Source organism: Vanellus vanellus (genome assembly GCF_965231255.1).
Source record: "Vanellus vanellus genome assembly, contig: HAP1_SCAFFOLD_68, whole genome shotgun sequence".
NCBI classification, from domain to species: domain Eukaryota; kingdom Metazoa; phylum Chordata; class Aves; order Charadriiformes; family Charadriidae; genus Vanellus; species Vanellus vanellus.
The window spans coordinates 786053-806250 of NW_028128833.1; the positions used below are offsets into that span (position 1 = coordinate 786053).

Genomic DNA, 20198 nt, shown 5'->3' on the forward strand with positions numbered 1-20198 from the left:
TTTTTCCTCTTCGTTTCATCTCCTCAGGCTTCGGGCAGCCCCGCGTGGGCGGCTGGAGATCCCCCCCCCCCCCCTTCCAGGAGTGGCCCCGGCCCTGGGGCGGCCCCCGCCTCCCTCCTCCCCACAGGCTCTCCTCAGGGAGAGCCCTCAGATCTGTCCCCTGGGCGGCCCCACAGCCTCCTGTGTGTCCGGGAATGGGGTTTCCCTCAGGGAGAGCCCCCAAATCCATCCCCAGGGTGGTCCCACAGCTGCCTGTGTGGCCAGGAACAGCGTTTCCCCCATGGATGGAGCCCTCTCCTTCCCCCTACCCCACTCCTGGGCAGCCTTTTCCTCCCTCCCACCTTCTCCCCACACCTCTTCCAGGGCTGGGAAAACACTCCTGCCATTTCTCTTCCTGCGGGTTTTGAGAAGAAGAGCCCCCCATCTCCCCAGCCCACACGTGGGGTCTGGGCAGCTCCACGCCTTGTGTGTGAACTGGGAATTGGGATATTTCAGTTTTCTTCTGCGATCAGGCCTGGTTGTGAAAGGGCCAGTTGTAGTGGTTAGGCTTTGGTGGGTGTGAGAAACGCGCTCACTGTATTGAATTTTAGTCCGGGGCAAATTCGGTGGAGCAAAGAATATTTATTGCAGCGCTGGGAGTTACACAGGGGATTTCTCCTCCTGTGTCTCATTTTTCCCTTTACAACCGCTTGTTTTTATTTCATATTCCTTATAATTATTCATGTTTCTTCTTGGAACATAGTTTGCATAGTCAATGAGTTTTTGGAACGCGACCCACCCCCAAATACATAATCGATGAGTTCTGGGAATGCAACATGCCCCCAAATACATAGTCAATGAGTTCTGGGAATGCAACATGCCCCCTTCCCAGGCGGCATGCTTCCTCTGGGGTCTTCCTGATAGTCCATGGAGGGAGGGCCAAAGTCTTTATCACCATGTCCTTCTTGTGGCTTCTTCACTCCTTACACTTCTGTGGTTATCTTAGCTAGAGACACCACCCTTTGTTTTGCAATGGTTCGGTGCCTCCAACTGTTGGTTTCGTCTGATACCCTATCTAACACTATCCCCTTTCCCAAGCGCATAGCAAGCACATAACTATCTTTAGCTGAAGCCATAGCGAGCACACATCTATCAAACGCATAGCAAGCATATACCCATCTTTAGCTGAAGCCATAGCGAACACACATCCATTTTAGCTGAAGCAAAATTCTTTTGCTAAATTACTTATTACAGTGGGTGAGTAAGAGCAAATCTTATTGAACTTTTCCTTTTTTCAGATTTTGTGTAGGGGGCTCGTTGTCCTCACGCCCTCGAGTTCTGCTCCAGGTCAAGCGAAGCCCCATGGAACTGGCCCTAAGGGCGGCAGCGGCCATGGACCAGCGCCCATGCGGCATCAAGAAAGTGGTTTATTTCAAGGTGAATCTCCCTGTTTTTCTTGAGAAGCAGGGGGCTGGTTTGTAGCGAGGCTTAAAACCCCGCATTGTGCCTAAACATGGGGCTGATTTCAACCTCAGGGGCTGCGACTATGTCCAGCTCTGACTCACAGCCCTGGCAGCACCGTCAGCGTGCCGGGCTCGGCGTTCTCTTTTATTTTGAAGGGTTTCTTACGGATCGGCAGCAGCTGGGGATATTTAGCAGCTGTGTATTGGTGGTGGAATCCGTGTGGTGAAAAGATCTTTGGGGTAAAGAGGTGACTAGTTGTATTTTTTTTTTGCACCTTGAGAATGTTTCTTGTTGCCTTGTACCTGTAAAAAGACGTTCAAATCGTTAAGGCTGAAGAAGATGGTAACAATCATAACCCCTCTGTTTCACAGGAATTTCACTTCTGTCCTATTTTCATAAAATTACCTCCTAGACAGGAATATGTTTTGTGGATGGTTTGTTTTTTTTTCTTTTATGAGAGTCCTTTCAGCCTGCTCTCCAGGTGGAAATGGGCAATGCAAAGGCATTACAATGATAGATTTGCTAAATATGTTGCCAAGGTCTCTATTACTGGCTTTCCCGGAAGCGGGGAAAAGATGTCCTGTTCAATTCTATTTTGCATTTGAAAGTCTCTGTGAAATGGATTAAGCAGAGAGGGCTTCTTTTTGTGGGTCTGCCCTTGGGAGGAGAGCGCCTTTAGGAAAAGGCTTTTCTGGAGGGGACAGAGAACTTAATTGCTGATGGCTATAAAAGCGCGCGCTCTTTGGGTGGCCTGAAAACAAAACACATGAAAATCCATGACTGAAAAATGAGACTTTCTCCTCATGATTGGGGCTGGTGTTTTTACTGATTCGCCAATTAGTAACAGCTCGTTCCTTACGCGTGGTCCTTACTTGTAGTTGGGACCCTTGAATTGTTTCCCAAAGCCTAATCCAGCGGGAAGTGCTGGGGTTGTCAGGTTGCTGCAGATCAAATACCAGGTCAAATCGCTGCAGATCAAATAAAAGAGAGCGGTTTGGAGTTGTCTCATTCCCTCTGTCTTTTCCCAAGAAAGAGGGGTGGAAAAATGGTAAAATTTGTTACGTTGAAGGTCGGTGATAATCCAAAACTGCAGAGCGAGCTGGGTGCCCATGGAAGGGGAACCACACTCTCAAGTGGCAATACTTGGGGTCTTGTTGCCTGTGGGAGGGAAAGGGACGTCAAGAGTCAACCTAAAGGAACTTCTCACCTTCACAGATCGGGCTCTGGAGGTGACGGTTAATTGAGGGGAGTTGTGGAAGCGTGCCTTACTGAGCAACATGCTGCTGCTGGCCCGAGACTAAATGTCTCCACAGTTTGGGGTTGGTTTAAGTGCTTTTTGGTTATTAGCTGGATGTCACTCTTACAAGCACCTCTTGCCCTGTCTGGAGGGGTTTGCTGCTGCCTCCTGCAATGGGCCGAGGGGACCGGCAGCCCTCAGGGCAGGGTATTTCTCAAGTGCAGAGGTTAAACCCGGTGCGTGCTGCTTAAAAACTGCTCTGGGTGTTAGTGCAGCAGTCACGGTGAGAAATGTGTTGGCTTAGGGGAGCCTGAGATTTGTATTCCTCTTACCTGCGTGGGATTTTGGGGAGCCTGGGTGGTACAATCCCCTTCCTGCTCCCAGATTCCTGTCGCTGGCCCGTCAGCGGGGTGTTAGCAGAGCTGATGCCCACAGCAGCTGTGTCGGCATGATCCCGGCATTGCCGGAGCTCTGGAGCCAAGGAATGGGAGCGTGGCCCATTTCCATCACAGCTTGTGAGGGAAATAGTGCGGTTTGATATAGCCGGGGTGCGTAAATGGGGATTCCTCTTCGCATGTGTGTTACTGGGAGTGTTTCTTAATGCCTTCGAAGCTTTATGAGATTGGTTAATGAGCGTTGCTTTGCTGTGCAAGTGCAAAGTGTTATTTTCATGGAGAAACCAGCTCAGATGTTCCGTTTATTTTTCTTTTTTTAAAGGCAGAATGCCTATTTTAAAGCTTTCCTTGCAGGCAGAATAACATCTGTTTTTGAGGATTGTTTCTTTCCCTGCAGGGTGGAAAAATCTACAGCCTCACTAAGGCCGCAGAGGAAGAAAACTTGTCAGTTTCCTAGAGCAAACTGCAGTTTGGAGAGGGGGGTGGTTTGCCAGAGTGCCTTTTAGCCCCTCGTCGGGCACATTTCTTTTCCCTGGGGGCTGAGGTTTAACATTGGAGGACAAACCTTATGAGGAACGACTGAGGGATCTGGGGTTGTTTAGCCTGGAGAAGAGGAGGCTGAGGGGAGACCTTATCACCCTCTACAACTACCTGAAAGGAGGTTTTAGAGAGATGGGAGCCGACCTCTTCTCCCTGGCGACAAGTGATAGGACAAGAGGAAATGGGTTCAAGTTATGTCAGGGCCGGTTTAGATTAGATGTTAGGAAGCATTTTTTCACTGAAAGGGTTATTAAACATTGGAATAAGCTGCCCAGAGAGGTGGTGGATTCACCATCCCTGGAGGTGTTTAAGAAAAGGGTAGATGAGCTGCTTAGGGACATGGTTTAGGAGTGGTGGTGTTTTTATCAGGGTAGGTTAATGGTTGGACTTGATGATCTTAAAGGTCCCTTCCAACCTCACTGATTCTATGGCCTTTTCATTTGCCTAGCTTTTGGTTGTATGAATTAATGCGTGTTTCAATGAGAACCAGAAGACCTAATTTCTGAGTCGCCATCTTAAAAATTGTGCAGGGACGGAAGTGGGACAGGGAGGTGACCGGAGTGAAACGCTGAAGGCTGTTAAGGCTGGAATAAGGAATGGCGGGGCTTGTTCTGTTTACCCAATATGACAATAAAAGGCCACAAGTTCCTCGTGGAGGTAAAGAACCGACAATCTGGGAGGGTGTTCAGGGTCTTGCCTGGCCGAAGGGTTTCCAGGGGAATATGGGGGTCACTCTCCATCTCATTCCTGGTGAGCTGCCTGCCTGTTAAGACCATTATTGTATTATAATCATGGAGACAGGGCCTGAGTTTAGGTTTAGGAAACCATTAGCTAATTTTGTGGTTAATTCTTTTTTTTTTTAGAGTGACTCTGTGACTCGGTTCTCTCTGCTGAAGATGAGACACGTCCTGCCCTCTGCTTTGGCAATGGCCGCTTTCCTTGGGCGCAGGGACCGCACACCCTTCTGGTCCTTTCTCTGTAAGTAAATCGTGGCTGTGCTGCCTTCCTGCCCGGCCTGGGGAGCTTGTCCTTTACTGAGTGAGAAAGCAAGTTTTTCCCTGGAAGAAATAAAGAGATTTAAAAATCTCTGTCCTTCTGTGTAGCAGTGCCATGCCAATGCAGCCTCGGGAGAGGCACCTTTCCTCCAGCGCTGGAACCATGGCAGGGAAGGGACCTGCTGTCTTGTTCAGATGGATGAATTTCATCGTTCTTTGGCAAGAAACGAATGTGGTGACAATCATTACGTGGTCCAGCCGGCCTTGGTGGTCAGCCCCCTCCCTTTCCCTGTGGGAAGTCTCCAAGGATCTCCCGGGCTATAGGAACAGGCAGGCAGTAAGGATGCTGCGCTGGGAAGCTTTGACTGCCTTTGCTATCTTCCTCCTGCAAATGGAGAGATGAATCCTCAGCACTTTGGAGCTCACCTTCCCCAAACGCTGAGTTCGCTATTTCTTATCCACAAACGATGTGTTATTCTGTGCAGGAAACGGGATTTTTCAGAAATTCCAGCACGGTATGGGAAGAAAACGCTCCTGGAACTTTTAATGCAGGTCATTCCTTTTTGGTGTCGCAATTAAAAAGCGACATCTGTAACTTTGAAACAAATATTTATACGTATTTGTCAATGGGTGCAATTCACGTAGTCGCTGGAAGGAGAATGGATCTTAACCGCATCTCTTATTTCAGGCTGTATCGTGATAACGCCAGGGATTGATGTCCCGCTGGGGATTTTTCTCCAGTTCCCATCTTTTGCCGCTAATTGAGCAGCAGAGATTTCCCAGCTAGACAGGCAGTGAGCTCTACTGAGTGAATGCAAGCGCGGATCTAATGTTGACGGTGATTAAACTATATTGTTAAAAGACTCGTGCCTTGCAAAGAAAGTCTGGAAAAGTGAAAAAGGATGTGCCTTTCTCCTTTGGGATTGCTTTTGTGGCAGAGGGGATGGAAACAGCCCACCGGGCTTTTGCTCCGCTCCTGGCTTTGGATTGGAAAAAGCCCTGAATGGCTCAATCCCTGCGGGGCCGACTGTAACCCAGGTGAGGGGCAGCTGTGCCAGGAGATCCGGAGGGTCCATCTCCACACCTTCCGTGTCCAGTGAGAGATTTCCCCGAAAGGAGGGACATTCTGGGAGAATGGGGAGCGGTGTTCAATGATGAGGGTGGCGAAGAAGGCTAAAGGATGGTCTCAATGATTTTTACCGTGAGCGGGTTTTTTCATATATCTTTCGGGCAGAATGGACGGGGACTTTGTGTTTTGGCCAATGAAGGTTAACTCTAAAATCCGCATTGGGCCGTGAGTTCCGGCCCAGCGATCAGAATAACCGCAAACCCTGGGGAAAGGGGGCTGAGGAGTGGGTGCGTGGTTGGTTCGGCGCCGGGGCTCTGCCAGCCCTCACTGTTGCCGTTGACCTTCTCCCTGTGGCTCGGCCACTTCTCCCACTGCCCCACAGCACTGCGGAGGGTAATGGAGGGTTATTTTTGGCTGGAGTATACCCCTGTGCTGGCCAGAAATGGCCAGTGCTAGCCCAGGCTGGGCTTGCCACTCAGGCTGACCTCATGATGCCGGTTGCCGGCCTCCCGCCTTCTACACAACATTCCGACGGTGGTCTTGGCCCACCGTCGCAGCTCTTCTGCTGCTGGCTGTGGCTCTTGGAGTGAACTTTGCCAGTTTGCTCAGGGTTTTGAGGAAGGAAGCGGCAATTTTCTTGCCCGATGGGGCGCAAAAGGGCTCACGTGGTGGAACGGTAATGCTGTTGGTGGCGAGAAGGGGCTGTGGGAGTTGTTAGAGGGCAGTTGGTGATGCTGTGCTGGGAAATAACTGCCGTACCTGACACATCCCCTCCTTTGAAGCGGGTGCGTGCTATCGTGCTGTTCCCAGCTCTCCTTCCTCACCTCCTCTGCCTTAACAATTTCAGACACGTCAACATTGGCAGCGACTTTCAGGCAGAGATCCCAGACCTGCAGGAGAGATCCCGGTTGGAAGAGGAGGAGGAGGGAGCGTCGCTAGTGTGGAAGCCCTGGGGAGACATCGCAGCAAACCCGGAAACACAGGACAGAGGTTTCTCTTAACGTTTTTCTTGTCAGTTCCCCCCCGAGATACTAAGGGTCGAAAACTGCACATTTTCACAGCAGCTGTTTGTCTGTTGGGACCCTCTCCCTCCTTTCATTGACTGCCTTCGTGGCTGGTAGCACCCGAGGGTGCTCAGATCTGATGGGACAGTGAACAGATAACCGGTGGTGCTCTGAGTCGCGTCCTCTGGGAGAGACGGTCAGGGGTGTTTGTAGCTGTCCCACCTCAACTGCAGCGACTGGTAGAGGGGAGATCTGTCTCTGGAGCTTCTGGTCCCAAAGCTGCTCTGAAGGGAGAGAGAGCGATACCTGATAACCTGCCTTTTTTTTGGTGCCTTTTCTGGGTCTCCAGTCTGTCTGCTCTGTTTGCCCTCGGCCTTGTATTGTATCTTTTCCTCTTTCTTGATGGGAACTGACTTTCTGTTGGTTTTTGTTGCATTTCTAGTGACAAATCTGCTCAATTTCGCCTGCTCCAATATGGTGCCGGGGGGAAGAGGCAACCTGGAGCACGCCTTGCACCGCCTGCATGAAGCTCTGGTAAGAAGCAGCTATTTTCGAATTCCTACCGGACTAGGACAGCCTTTGTTACTGGGGTGAGCTGGGAGTCGCTCCTGAGTTTTCTGTTCCACAGGCTCCAGTCCCTTTGCTAAAGGGGCAGAGTTCTTGCGTGCTGCCTGTTGGCCGCCCTCTGCATTAAGGTCTTGTGGGATGACAGACCCTGTGTATCAATGAGAGCTTGTTGTGTCTCTTGTCAATTCTGTGACAATTTGGAGAATAGAAGTCCTCCTACTCCTGCAGGCAGCTCTGCCTGCAGCAGGGACGAGCCCAGAAGGACTCCAGCAGCAAGCAATGGCTGTTGGGGTGCCACAGCTTGGTCCCCGGAGATCTGCGCAGGTTCTGGTTTCTTAAAACACATCAGTGTGGATTGAGGAAATATTCCCATCGACTGCCGTGGGCGGAGGTGACCCCGACGCGCTGTTTCTGAGCATCGACTGAGCACCGTCTTCCCACAGTGGGCTGAAGAGTTGAGGTCCCTCCTGAGGGGGAATCTAAGTCTTGTTCTCTGAACTCCTGCAGGAGGGTCTGGAGATGTTGCAGTCTGGGGCACCTCAGCGACCTGAATCCCATCCCCTGGCTGATTATCATTACGCAGGTAAAGTGGAAGCAGAGCTTGTTGCTTCTCCAGGAATGCGAGCGGGTACTGCCGTTCCCTTTGTTCTGATTGAAAGAAGTGATTTTTAAAAACGTGCGAGCAACGGTTCATGTTCTTCGGGGCAGGGAAAATAGTTGTTTTAATCTGTTCCGGGGGTCTTTTGGCATGGGGAGTGCCTTGTCCCTGTGTTCCAGCCCATTGCTGTCCTGTACAGTGATGCCCCACGCTGCTGTACGCTCCTCCTTTTGCATGCCGGCTTCACGGCAGCTCTGCTGGCAGCCATAACTGCTCGTGCTAACGAACTCCCTGCGGCATTGGCTAATCACTTTCCACAGGAGGAGAGATGTGGATGTGTGATGAATAACTTGTGCGGATTTCAGGTAGGCTGCGAGTGGTCTAATCATTTGCACGTGGCTGTTTCTTCCCAGGCTCAGACACTTGGACGCCCCTGGAGGAGCAGTTGTTTAAAGAGGCTTTTTATGTGCATAAGAAGAATTTCCACCTGATCCAGAAGAAGGTAAAGCCGTTAGACCAAGGCGGGTTGCGGGTTGTTAGTGTGGAGGGGAGTTTTAACCCAGAAAAGTCATCTTTTGAACGGCGTGTCGGAATCCTGTCCTTGGGATGCAGCTTCATGCTAAAAAGACACCGGTACGAAACATAATTTTCCTAATGTGTAATTACCAAAGAAATTGAATCTCTCCGGTACAAAATATGGGAAATATTAAAAGAATAATGACACATTCCGCTGACCATCGGCGTATAACGTACAGTTCTGCCCTCCCAAGGCTTCTTTACGGCCCTTTCAGAAGAAGGGGGCTCGTTTTCGGCCTGATCTCACCTGTTCATTGTGCTGTGGGGACTGCAGACAGAGGGGGGGACAGACAAAGAGCACTGGATAGATTTGTTGTGGGTCTGTGCCTTCAGTGTTTTCCTGCAGTATTTCCCTCATCGATCGCTTCTGTTTTTTTCCTGACAGATTCAGACGAAGACCGTGGCCCAGTGTGTGGAATATTACTACACCTGGAAAAAACACGTCAGGTTTGGCGCCACCCGACCAGGACAGACAGCCAAAAGGCTCCAGCGAGGCACGGATGAGGTGGAGGCGGCTGAAGAGAAGGTAAGAGAACTGCCGGGGGTGGGTGCGAGATGCCCCATGGACGCATTGTCTCGGGCTCTGGGAAACGATCCCCTTCGCATTAAACTTGCTTCTGATTATTTTCGGGGATGTTTCATGACGTCCCAGTGCTCCGTCACAGGAACTGCCGGTGATCCGCCTCTGTGTGGGTCTTGCCAAAATGTTCCTTGCCTGGAAGCAGAAATGTGGCTCACAGAAATACATATTATTTAGGGTTTTTTTTTGATGGCAGCCACTGGGTAAGCATGTCACTTCAGTTCTCTGTAATTCTACTGTTCTGCTGAGGACAGTAGAAATAATATGTTTTTTCTTTCACCATCTGTCTTTGCACCCCATCCTCCCCGTCGAATTTCAGCATTGTTTTGGCTGTTTTAGCATTTGGAGGAGCTCAGCGGGGCAGGCTGGGGCTGATAGAACGCGTTCCACCCAGCACACAAATAAACCCCTCACTGCCTGGGCCGTTTGGGGATGTTTCCAGCCAGTTTTTCGCTTTAGCTGTCCCCCTTGCTGAGGAGCAGGAGAAATGAGCACAAGCTGTCTGGTTTACAGGCTGGTTGCAGCCCAAAGAAGAGGCGCCGGCTTGGGCCCACCAAGAAGCAGAAGAGCAGCGAAAAGACGCCCCGTGGCACAGGCAGTCCCTCCCGCCATCCCGGGGACGCTCCGCGCGGGGTTGGAGGCGCAGGCGATGCAGCTGGGTTTCCCTGCGGGCAGTGTGGAAGGTGAGCTGCTCGCTTTTTCTTCTTGAAACTCACTGCTTTGGGCTCAAACAGATGGAAACTCTCAGAGATGGCTGGGGGGGAGCAGAACTAAGGGCAGCTGGAGGATTCCCACTGTCCCGCCACCACCTGCTGCTTTTGTTGGACTTTTAGCTGAAACCGCTGTGTTTTCCTGTGCCTTTGAACGCCTCACGGTCTCTTCCCTGAGGTGTTGGGGCACCTGTCCCATGCCGCACATGGCCACGTGTTGTCACCACCATTTGTTTAATAGCCTCTTTTCCTCTGCGCTTGTAGGAGCAACGAACCTGTCGGGATTGTTCCTGCTCAGTTCCATCCTCCTCCCGTCTCCCCTGCACTCGGGGCTCCTCCGTCTCCCGCTGACTGCAGCCACAACGGTTTCTCTCTCTCTCTTTGAAGGCCCTTTCCTCCCATTACAGGCTCGGGGCGGTTCATCTCCTTGGGCGAGAATCCCAGCGTTTCTCCTTTGTTTGGCTGAGAAAAAGGTTCCACTGAAGTTCCTTCTTGCGGTTTGCGGCCCGAGGTCTCCCGCGCTGCAGTCGCTCGTGCCAAGCGACATTGCTCGTGCCACGCAGAGCCACTCGAGTTTCAGTCCGACCCGATTTTGATCCATCGTGATGTTAATTCTCCTATTTTAATCCCCAATGATCTGCCGTGTTTAACCAACGAGGTCCCACCCAGCCGGGGGTACCGGCAGAGACTGTGTGGCACCACGCAGCAAAACGCACAAGAAACTCACAAAATTAGAAGTAATGAAACGTCGTCTAACAAATTTTTTTTTCTTAGAAAAGGAGTTAAAAATCCCCGTTTGTTTTTTCCCTTCCAGGGTGTTTGGGACAGTCAACGGGAGGAACGCGCATGTGAAATACCATCGCCCACGGGAGGATCGGAAGGCCCTGGGGACGTCTTCAAAGGGCGGCGAAGCCGGCAGAAGCCCAGAGGGTGACCTCCTCCCGTTGGCAACTGGGCAACTGCCGGTGCAGCCCAGCAACCAGGTCCCTTTCCACCACTAAGAAAACCCCACCCACCATCTCTCGCCTCCAGCAGCGCCTGAGCTCTGCGGAGGGTCCACCACCACGAGGTCACCCCCGCTCCAGAAAGACCCAGAAGATAAGAACAGCAGAGAATAAGGTATTGTATTTAATAGTGTTTCCCCCTTAGGTGATAGTGACGTGTAGATTTTCGGTCTTAGTTAGGCATCTTTTAGCTCTTAGTTTTAGGCTTTAGTGTTGTTCTGATAGGAGTAAGGTTTGTTGTTCTTCTGAGAGGAGTAAGGTTTTTTTTTTTATGTGTTCTCCTCAATTTATTAAATTGAGCTGTTGAACGTTCAAGTCCTGGGGCTGCTCTTGCTGGGTTTGAGCCAGAAATAATCGAAGCCGTCAAAACCCGTTCTGTGCGGTTGGTGGTGCGAAGCAAAGGAGAACCTGGGCCTGCGCCACACAGTGCTGTTCCCGGGTTGGTTTTCCCACCGGAGAGCGCAGCGGCACTGCCATGACAAAGCCGGCAGCAGGATTGGGGCGGGTGAAGGCATTGGATGTCTGCGAGGCCTCTTGGTTATTTGCCAGAGTCGGCGTTGGCCTTTCGTGCTGCGCTGTAGCGCCCATCGGTCTTTGTTTGCACAAATAACGCAGCGTTTGGCAGTGACAATGGTGGTTGGGTTAGTTCAGGGAATGACATCTAAAGAAGGGGGCTGGTCTCTGCTGGCGGTGTACCAGGAGGGAGAAAAGGTTTACTTTTCGTTGCCAGGCCACCTGATTTTCATGGCTTTGGTTTTTTGTTTGTTTTTTTTTTTTTGTTTTGGTTTGGTTTGGTTTGGTTTTTTTTTTGTGTGGCTGAATATTCCCGCCCGGTTGAAGCAAATCTGTATTTTGGTTCTGTTTTGTCTTTAAAGTATTGATCTTCAGGTCTGGGCCATGGTAAACTTCTTTCCCCGAAGCGCCCGCTTTGCAGAGCGGGTACGAACATTCTCCTTTTGTTTCCCATCACTTGTATTTATAAAAAAACTACCCTAAAAGTCAGAAGAGGCATCGGCGTGTTCACACCTCTTCCCTAAGCCTGCTCCTCACTGCCGGTGCTGCCCAAGCGATGCCAAAAAGGCGGGAGTTTGGGAAAAATACCCGGCACCCTATCTAACTGTGGTGTCCAAAACCCCGCGGGTCGATTTAACCCCCCACTGACCCAGGGAAGGGCTCCACGTGCCAGTTCCTGTTCCAAGTCTTGTTGCTGTTTCACATTGATTCTAAAAAATCAGAATGTGGATGCAAGAACAGAATTTGGACCAGATTCTCCGGCACCAGGACAGTGCACCGATGCTCCAGGGCGCTTTCCCCAGCAGCGAAGGCCTGGTCTGGCAGGAGGGCGGTGGCGGGGATGGCGAGGTACTGCCGGCTCAGCCGCCCCACGGCCGGGAAGCGATGCTCGTTCTTCTTCCACCAGCGCAGCAGCTGGTGCTGCGCTTGCAGAGGGGCTCCAGGATGTAGTTTTCCAGTTGCTGGTGGATCTCGGGCATGCTCTCCATCGGGTCCTACCCCAGAAGGATGTCGTAGCTACTCTGAGACGGGGCGCTGGCGCATGGGTCCTTGCGAGCAGGCAGCTGGCTGCCGGCATCTGCGCCCGTGGCTTTGGAATCTGAGTTTGGCACCCCAAACTGGGTGGCAGATGGGGACTGGTGGTTGCAAACCCACAACAGCGTGGTTCTCACTGGCTGGTGCAGCTCGCTTCTCAGGCTGGGGCTGAGAAACTGCATCTCCTTGAAGCGCGGGTCCAAAACAGAGGCGATAACTGCTGGGCTTTCGAGCACTTTCTCGAATGCAGTTCCCTTCAGTTTGGAAGACGGCAGAACACGGAGAATGGCATTACACGCGATCTCCTCCTTGGTGTATTGATTGGACAGGGAATCAGTCAAAAGAGAAAATAAGAAAAATTAATTTGTTTTCTACTTGGATGGCAGAAATCTACGAGAGGCAATAGAAGTCGGATGGTTGAACAAAATCTTGCATGGCTTTGAGTTTGCCCTGAGCTGACAGCTGCAAAGCCTATTGTGAAACCTACTCATTTTTGTGATCGTAGTGATTTTTGTTTGTGTTTTGTTTGGATGTCTTAAGAGTATCGTTATCAAGCAATTATCTCCCCCCCAGCCCCGCCATGCCCACCAGCAGCAACGGGCCGATGGGATCCTCAGCTGTCAGGTGGGGGGCAGCGGCACCAGGGCAGGGAGGGCGATGCCTGGTACCCCCGGGCGGGCCATGCCGACGGTGTGGCTGGAGAATGCTCCATGGCTGCTCACTGCGGCATTTCTCATGGCTGGGGGGAAACACGTTGGGAGCAGGGGGTGGGGGTGAATGGGGGAGGCAAAGCATCTGCAAGGGGCTGTGAGGGCCATGGAAAGGGGAGTGAAGGGCATCTGCAAGGTTGGAGGGGGTAAGGAGGGTGGTAGGTGTCTAAAATAGGGTGCTGGGGGTGTGCAAGGAGGGGGGACAGCAGGCCGCTGAAAGGGGGTGTAAGGCATCAGCAAGGCATCTGCAAGGCAGAGGGGTGGGGGCTCAAAGGGGGAGGCGAGGGGTACCCAAGTTGGGTGCGGGAGGGATGTGAGGAGGGGAGGAAGGCACCTGGGCAATGCCTGTTGGGGGTCTCCCCACCAGACCCCCCCTCCTCCGCATCTCGATGTGACCCCCTGGTGATGCTGTGGCCCTTCAGAGCAGGGGGACAAAGGCCACTGTCCCCACAGAGCCCCATGCCACCCGGTCACCTCAGCTATTGTCCCACCGGGCGCTTGCACGGATGCGCCCGGTGTTGGGGTGCAGGCAGGAGGTGGCTGGGTGGTCCCCCCCTCTTTCTGCATCTCCTTGGCCCGGGGGAGGGCCTGTCCGCCCCCCCGCTGCACCCATGGGACCCAGCTGCAGGAGGTGCTCTTGGGGGCAAACGAGAGGTGGGGAATTAATTAATCTGCCCTGAAATTACAGCTCACGGGAAAGACTGAGAGGAATTTGCGTCTCTGCCAGCAAGGGAAGACGGTCATGTCCTGGTGATGCTCAGCTGTGACCTGCGTGTGTGTCCCCCTCACAGCCCCACTTTGGGGCTCTGGAGATGTGTCCTCTCCCGGGTCCAGTCCCCGTCACAGCCCAAATCCTGGCTCAGGAGCTGGAGGGGTCCCTGCAGGGGATGGTGCTGACCCCCACGATAGCAAAGGAGGGAGCCACAGGACCGGTAGCTTCGTCTGGGTAGGATGGAGATGGAGAGGGGCGAGGAGGGGGGTCTCCTGCTCCACCACTAGAGCAGCTCCCCCAGTTTGGCCCCTCATCCCCTTATAACACTGGGATCAGTGTTATTAATTACACTTTGCGCGAGATTAATTACATCAATCCTCCCTCCTGCTGCTGGTGGCCAGTCCAGCTTGCGAGTGACGGAATGAGGGGGCTGAGATGGGAAGTTTGCCTGCTCGTGCGATGCTTTTGGCCTCCCCTGGCACCGGGAGGACTCAAAGCCGGACCTGAACCTCTGCTTTGTGCTTTTCCTCATCCTCAATTACACCAAAGCTTCCCCAGGGAAAGATTTTTCTTTCTAACTGGAGGAGTTGCACTGAGACAGGTAAACTGAGGCAGGACAGTCAAAAGTCCCTCTCTCTCCTGCTGGGACAAAAAAAACCCTGCAGCAAAATAATAATTTGGAGAAGTTTTCTTGAGAGGGAACAACACTCTCTGCTCCGAAAGTCAAAAGTGAGCTTGCCATCCCCTTTCCCAGCCCAGTTTCGATGATTTGATGTTTTCCAGGCGCCTGGCAGCAGCGGAGAAGGACAAAGAGGGAAGGCGAAGTGTCTGCAAGTGCTGGTACCCATCCTGGGATGGGATAATTTGCTTTCTGGAGGCATCTCTCCATCCTGCTCCATCCCATCCCAAGCCCACGCGTCCACAGATCCCATAGACTTATTAAATCCTTAAATCCTCCAGCGATTTCCTCAATGAAATAACCTTTCTGAGTCCATTTGGGTGTCTTAATCGGGAAAAAGAGGGTTTTGAGTGGCACCGTTTCCTTCGGTGGCATCTCTGTGCGAGGTTTGCCGCGATTTCTGCTGCAACAACTGGGGAAGGGCGATGGGATTCTCGGAGTGTCTTGCCACGGACCCGCTTGGCTTCTTTCTCCTGTATTTGCGCCTGAAGCTTTAATACTAAATAATAAAAAAGCAGCAGAGATCTGAGCTTGGATCCCGATGGGATTTTAACGGATTAGACCTCATTGTCACCCTCCTTCGCTGTGTTATTTTACATCCCATGTCACCTTTCAGGGCGAGCCGGGGCTGTCAACCTTTGTGCTGAGCAGCGCCGGGGAGGAAGTTCATGACAGCAAATGAATCTGTAGGCTGGAAATGAGGGATTAGCTCCGCTCGGAACATAAAGTAGGGCTGGAGATAGCTGGCGGAAGCGAGGAGAGTAAAACATGGGGCTTCCCTGGACATTTCCGTACGGCGTAGGACTTGGTCTGGCTAACGAGGGTTTATGGAAGCCGCGAAGGGACGGAGGCTGTGCCGAAGGGAGACCTCCCTGAAACACCCTGATTTGATGCAGGAAATGTTGATGAAGATCAGGGCTGCCCCATAACGGGCATTTCCCCAATGGTTTGTGCCTCACGTGGTCTTTTGGCAGTTTGGGCTTTCAAATACACCCAAACACTGTGTAACACCTTTTGCCCTGCCGAGATGCAGCGTTTCCACCCCTTTTCTCTATTCTGGATAGTTTTTCCTCAAAACAGAGCAGGTTTCTCCCCATCCGCTAAGTTTTCCAAGCGGGATCAGTATTGGGGTGTATAGCTTTAAATAACTGCCGGGGTCACCCTGAACATTCCGATCCCAGCAACGGTCGCTGTTTATGTGCTGGAGATGGTGCAGACTGGGAGTCACTGGGCTGCAGTCGGAGGGTTTGGTCCTCTGATTGATCTGGAGGCTCAGTTATCCCCCAAAACCGGTGACCGACTTGAGGATGAAGCAGGAGGAGCGTCCCAAAATGACACTTCTGGAAGAGTTACAGGTGGGAGGGCTGTGCCGAGGGTCTGCGCATCCCCCAAAAAGGGGGGGAGACTTCCCAAAATCCCAGTGGCATGTCGCCAGAGCAGGGAAGGATGCGGGGGGACGATGCTTTGTGCCCTGCCGGGGGCAGGTTTAGCATCGTGGGTGGGAGCACGGAGCCAAAATGGTTTCTGAGAGAGAAGCAGACTTTCCCCATGTTGCTCGGGGGGGATTTGGGGAGCTGTGATGCCCAAATCGCTCCGTTTATTCCCACTCTGACACCCCTGTAACACACTCAAGCTCGCTATTGTATTTAAATTGCGATTTTATTTCAATTGTGATTGTATCTAAGTTGCGATTTAATTTAAACAGTGATTTAATTCAAATTGGGGTTTTATTTCGGTGGCGATTTTACTTAAATTGTGATTTAATTCAAATTGGTGTTTTACTTAAGTAATGATTTTACTAAAATTGCCATTTAAAGCGATTTGATTAAGCCCCTTTTGTCCCGTGCCTTTTCTGAGGATGGGGTTTGGGTTTTTGATTTTTTTTTCCGGTAAATCTGGAGGGGAGTAGACGCATTGCTAAGAAGGGACGGAGGGTGGTGGAGATCGGCGTGGGAGAGAGGACGGGAAAGCCACAGGCGCGTCATAATCCGGCTGCCGGGTGACGCGGGCGAGTGCCGGGAGGTGGCGGGGAGGTCGCAGCAAGTCGGCTTTGAAATTAGTACTCGGGGGCCAGAAAAAACTCATTCCCAGATGGGAACGTTTGTTTCTTTTGCTCATTAAATTAACTGGTGAGCGGGAGGTGTGAGCTTCCCGAGTGTCGCTGCTGCGCGGCAGCAGATGATGCCATTCAGTCGAAGCAGGGATTTGGGGGATAAAAAGCAGATTTCTGGTGTTTTGCTCTTCTCTAAAGAGAAGTGTTTCCTGGAGGCCCTTTCAAAGTTGCAGTTGCGACTCGAGTGTGAGACGTGGTTGGGTTTTTATTTCTTTGAGTGTGGTGATCCCGGTGATGCCCTTCCCCAGCACAGGGGCAAGGGGAGAAGAGAACGCCTGTAATTCTCCTTCAGCTTTTAAGGCACAGATGCTCTTTGTGCAGCGCTGGCAGTGGTATTTCAGCCAAGGAGGGCATTAGCTGTTAGTCTTTGGCTTTTCTTTTGAGGAGAAAAACGCAGTTTTGTGTGGAAAGCAGGCTTGCAGCAAGAGAAGCCCGAGCCTGGTTGGGCTGAAGTCGAAGCTTCACCCTTGCAGATTCTTGAGGGCCTTTGGAGGTTGTTGGTGGCCATGTCTTGTGGCCAAGTGCCATCTAGTGAGTCCTGCAGGTATCACTTTTGGAGAATGAAACTGGCTGTGCTCAAAAGTGTGGAGTTGGGTTCCCCCACCCCACTCCACCCCCAGTTTGGAAATCCCTTTTTTAATTTTAATTTTTCGAAAGGAACCACAAGAACGAAGCAGGAGGTTTGGTTTTGGTTTGAAACACTCAACTGTCTCCCCTTTTAGTAAATCCTTCCAGACTCACGGTATATACAATACAGGTGACATTACAGGTGGTTTTATTTGGGTATGGGAATAAAAACCTCCAAGTCCGTGTTTTTAGGGCTGTGCCTGGAGGAGGAGACACGCAGAGGTGTGATGCTCTTGGGCTCACGTGGCCGCAGGGATGGGTGATGACTGGGAGGACGTAAGGGAGCTCTCCTCACCTGGTCCCAACTTGTATCTTCTTCTCCTCACTAAACAGAGACACGACGAGGAGGCGGTGATTGACCAGGGAAGAACGAGCACCGCTGTCACTATTCACTATGAGAAGGAGGAGCTGGAAGGTGAGTCGGGAGAGGTGCCACCAGCCCCACGCGTTTTTCCGTCGCGCTAAGTCCCTGCTGCGTCCTGTGCTCAGCGTATGCATCACCTGCAGCGAAACGTGGCGTGCTTCTAAATAAACAAGCACAGTTATTTTCACATTGTTTTAATATTATGGCTTTTAGACAGAGGGGAAAAAGCCCCCATGGCATCTGCGGTGTGAGCGTTGGCCACAGAGCTTGGTAGTTCCCAGCTTGTTTTCTCAGAGGCTGCTCTTGGCTTGGAGAGGTCAGGAGAATAATTTGATGGCTGCAGACACAGGGCTGTGATTTTCTTTTTTTTTTGTTCCAGACTTCATTATCACAGGACTGATTGGATCTCCTCTTGTTGCCTTGTGCCATACAAAGATTTTAAAAATAATTACCTTCTGCGGCTGCTTAATGAGCAGGTCTGAGTGTTGTCCAGCCAAAGCTGGAATTTTAGACAAGGGTTGATATTTTCAGGGCACTTTTAGGTGACCCGGAGCCATCGCTTGTTGTTGCTCTGTTGTTGCAAAGTTAGAGTAAAACAGGCTTGGAAAAAAGGATGTCTCTGACATTCAGGGATGCAGTGAAACTAAAATGAAGAGAAGTTGGTGTTTCCTCCTGGGATGGATGCGCTGGTTTAATCGTGGCAGCGGCGTCAACCATCTCCGCAATATCGAGAGTGATGCGAACACTGCTTTTTTCGCAGGCCACCGCACCCTGTCCGTGGGCGTGCGGATGCCGCTGGTGAGGCAAAGCCACCGGCGCCACCGGCACCACCGACCCCACCGCCAGAAGCATCGGAAGAAGGAACGGGAGAAGGACTGTGCCCCAATGGAGCAGGGCTACCACTGTAAGTCCCGCCGCAGTGTTCACGAGCCTTCTCGGGGCTGCGTGGGTGCCGGGGTCCTCTGCAAGCAGGTCTGTGTGGCTGATTTGTGTGGTTTGCTGTTCTTCTGAGGGAAAGTGGCATTATTTGGGAGGCAGTTGAAGGCATAATGGATTGAGGCTGGTCTTCCGTAGAGGGATCCTGCCTTTAAAAATGGAAACGTGGGGAAGGAAAGTGGCCCGTCCTTATGCAGAGGTGCAATAGATGCTTCTCCTTCTCCGTGGCTCTGTGCAAGCCTGGCCAGACCTGGGGGAGAGGGGCTAGCCCAATATTTAGGGCTGAACTGGTGCCGATCGATGGCCACTTTGCGTGTGAGCGTGACGGGTCGAATGCAGGTGTGGTAACGGGATTTATCTTCTGCCCCCAGACACCCCATCCCAGCGGGTGCAGTTCATCCTCAGCACCGAGGAGGACGAGCAGCATGTTCCCCACCACTTGTTCACCGAGCTGGATGAGATCTTCCTGAAGGCGGGTGAAGATGCCGAGTGGAAGGAAACGGCAAGGTAAATCCCTGCCGCCGGCTGCAGTGGCGGCCGTGGGCTCTGCCTTCCGCTCTCTGGAACGCGAAGCTTTTGCAGCTGCAGGTGCCGATGCGCGGAGCCTTCTCCTCTTGCCGCCCCGTAGCTGCACCGAAGGGGTTGCAGAGCTGAGGCTGTTTTCTTGCAACGGGGCTGATCGTGCCCAATGTCCGCAGGTGGCTGAAGTTTGAGGAGGACGTGGAAGATGGTGGCGAGCGCTGGAGCAAGCCCTACGTGGCCACGCTGTCCTTGCACAGCCTCTTTGAGCTGCGGAGCTGCATCAGCAACGGGATGGTGCTGCTGGACGTTTGTGCCAACAGCATCGAAGAGATCGCAGGTACTGAGCACGCTGTGTCCCGCCGGGAACGGCTGAGCTCAATTTGCCGCGGTGCCCTTCACTCCCGTATCAAACCCTGCCCCAATGGCACATCCTTTTCCAGAAGTCGCGCGGTGTTTTTAAATCGTGGGTTGCTTTTTGGATGTAGACTGGGTGTACAACAGTCACATCAGCTTTTTCTCCCAGTATGGGAGCCTTTTGAAAGCAATTTGTGGGGTCAGAGAGGCGATTAGAGAATATTCTCTGGCCAGAAAGGAGTGTCAGGGCTTGGCAGGCTGCTCTCAGAAACATGGAGTCTGCGTAAGAGCTGAACCTCCTTAAATAAGCTACTTACTACAAGCTGTTTCCTCCCGTTGTTTGTTTTGTTTTTTTCCTATTGCCTTAACATCCAGGATTTAAGAGCTTTAAAGGCAGAGTTTATATGGCAGGTGACCAAGCAGCATATTTCTGTGGGGAAGATAATTGAAGTTAATTGAAAAAGCGGCTTTGGAGAAATTATCTTTGACTGGCAGGTCTCCATTCAGCCCTTGCAAGAGCTGGAGAAATCGGAGCCGTTATTAGCACGTTTCTCCCTGTGTTTGGCAAATTGCAGTCGATGGGCAAAGGAAACTCTGGGAAAGCCTGTGCTAGAGATTGCTTATAATTTGTTGAAATGTGTCGAGTCTAGAGAGTCTGTCTAGAAACGCCAGATTGGGCAAAAAAATGTCATTATCTAGGATTGGGAATAATTATCTGAGCGGAGTGATGAATAAGCACTTTGATGATGGCTTTTAGCAAAAGAGAATTCTTCCTTTCGCTGCAAAGGCTGAACTGCGTTAAAACGTCTTGCTAAGCAAGGCTGAGCCCACGTTAGGGTATCCTGCGTGGCGCAGCCTTCGCCGGGGGCTTGAGGGGTCGGGGCTTGGGGACTTTCTGCTCTGACGGCTTCGTTT

At 51.9% G+C, this 20198-nt stretch overlaps 1 protein-coding gene across 1 annotated transcript in view; it reads left to right on the forward strand.

The window, feature by feature from the left end:
• Positions 1-1371: 1371 nt before the first annotated feature.
• LOC309684027 (electroneutral sodium bicarbonate exchanger 1-like) overlaps positions 1372-20198 on the forward strand; it is a gene marked incomplete at both ends in the record, with an annotated part of 30024 nt that continues 11197 nt past the window's right edge. The window contains 5 exons of the mRNA XM_082499991.1: positions 1372-1416; positions 17441-17522; positions 18232-18375; positions 18779-18914; positions 19106-19266. Coding sequence (XP_082356117.1) covers positions 1372-1416; positions 17441-17522; positions 18232-18375; positions 18779-18914; positions 19106-19266 — 568 coding nt within the window. The remainder of the gene's footprint in view (positions 1417-17440; positions 17523-18231; positions 18376-18778; positions 18915-19105; positions 19267-20198) is intronic.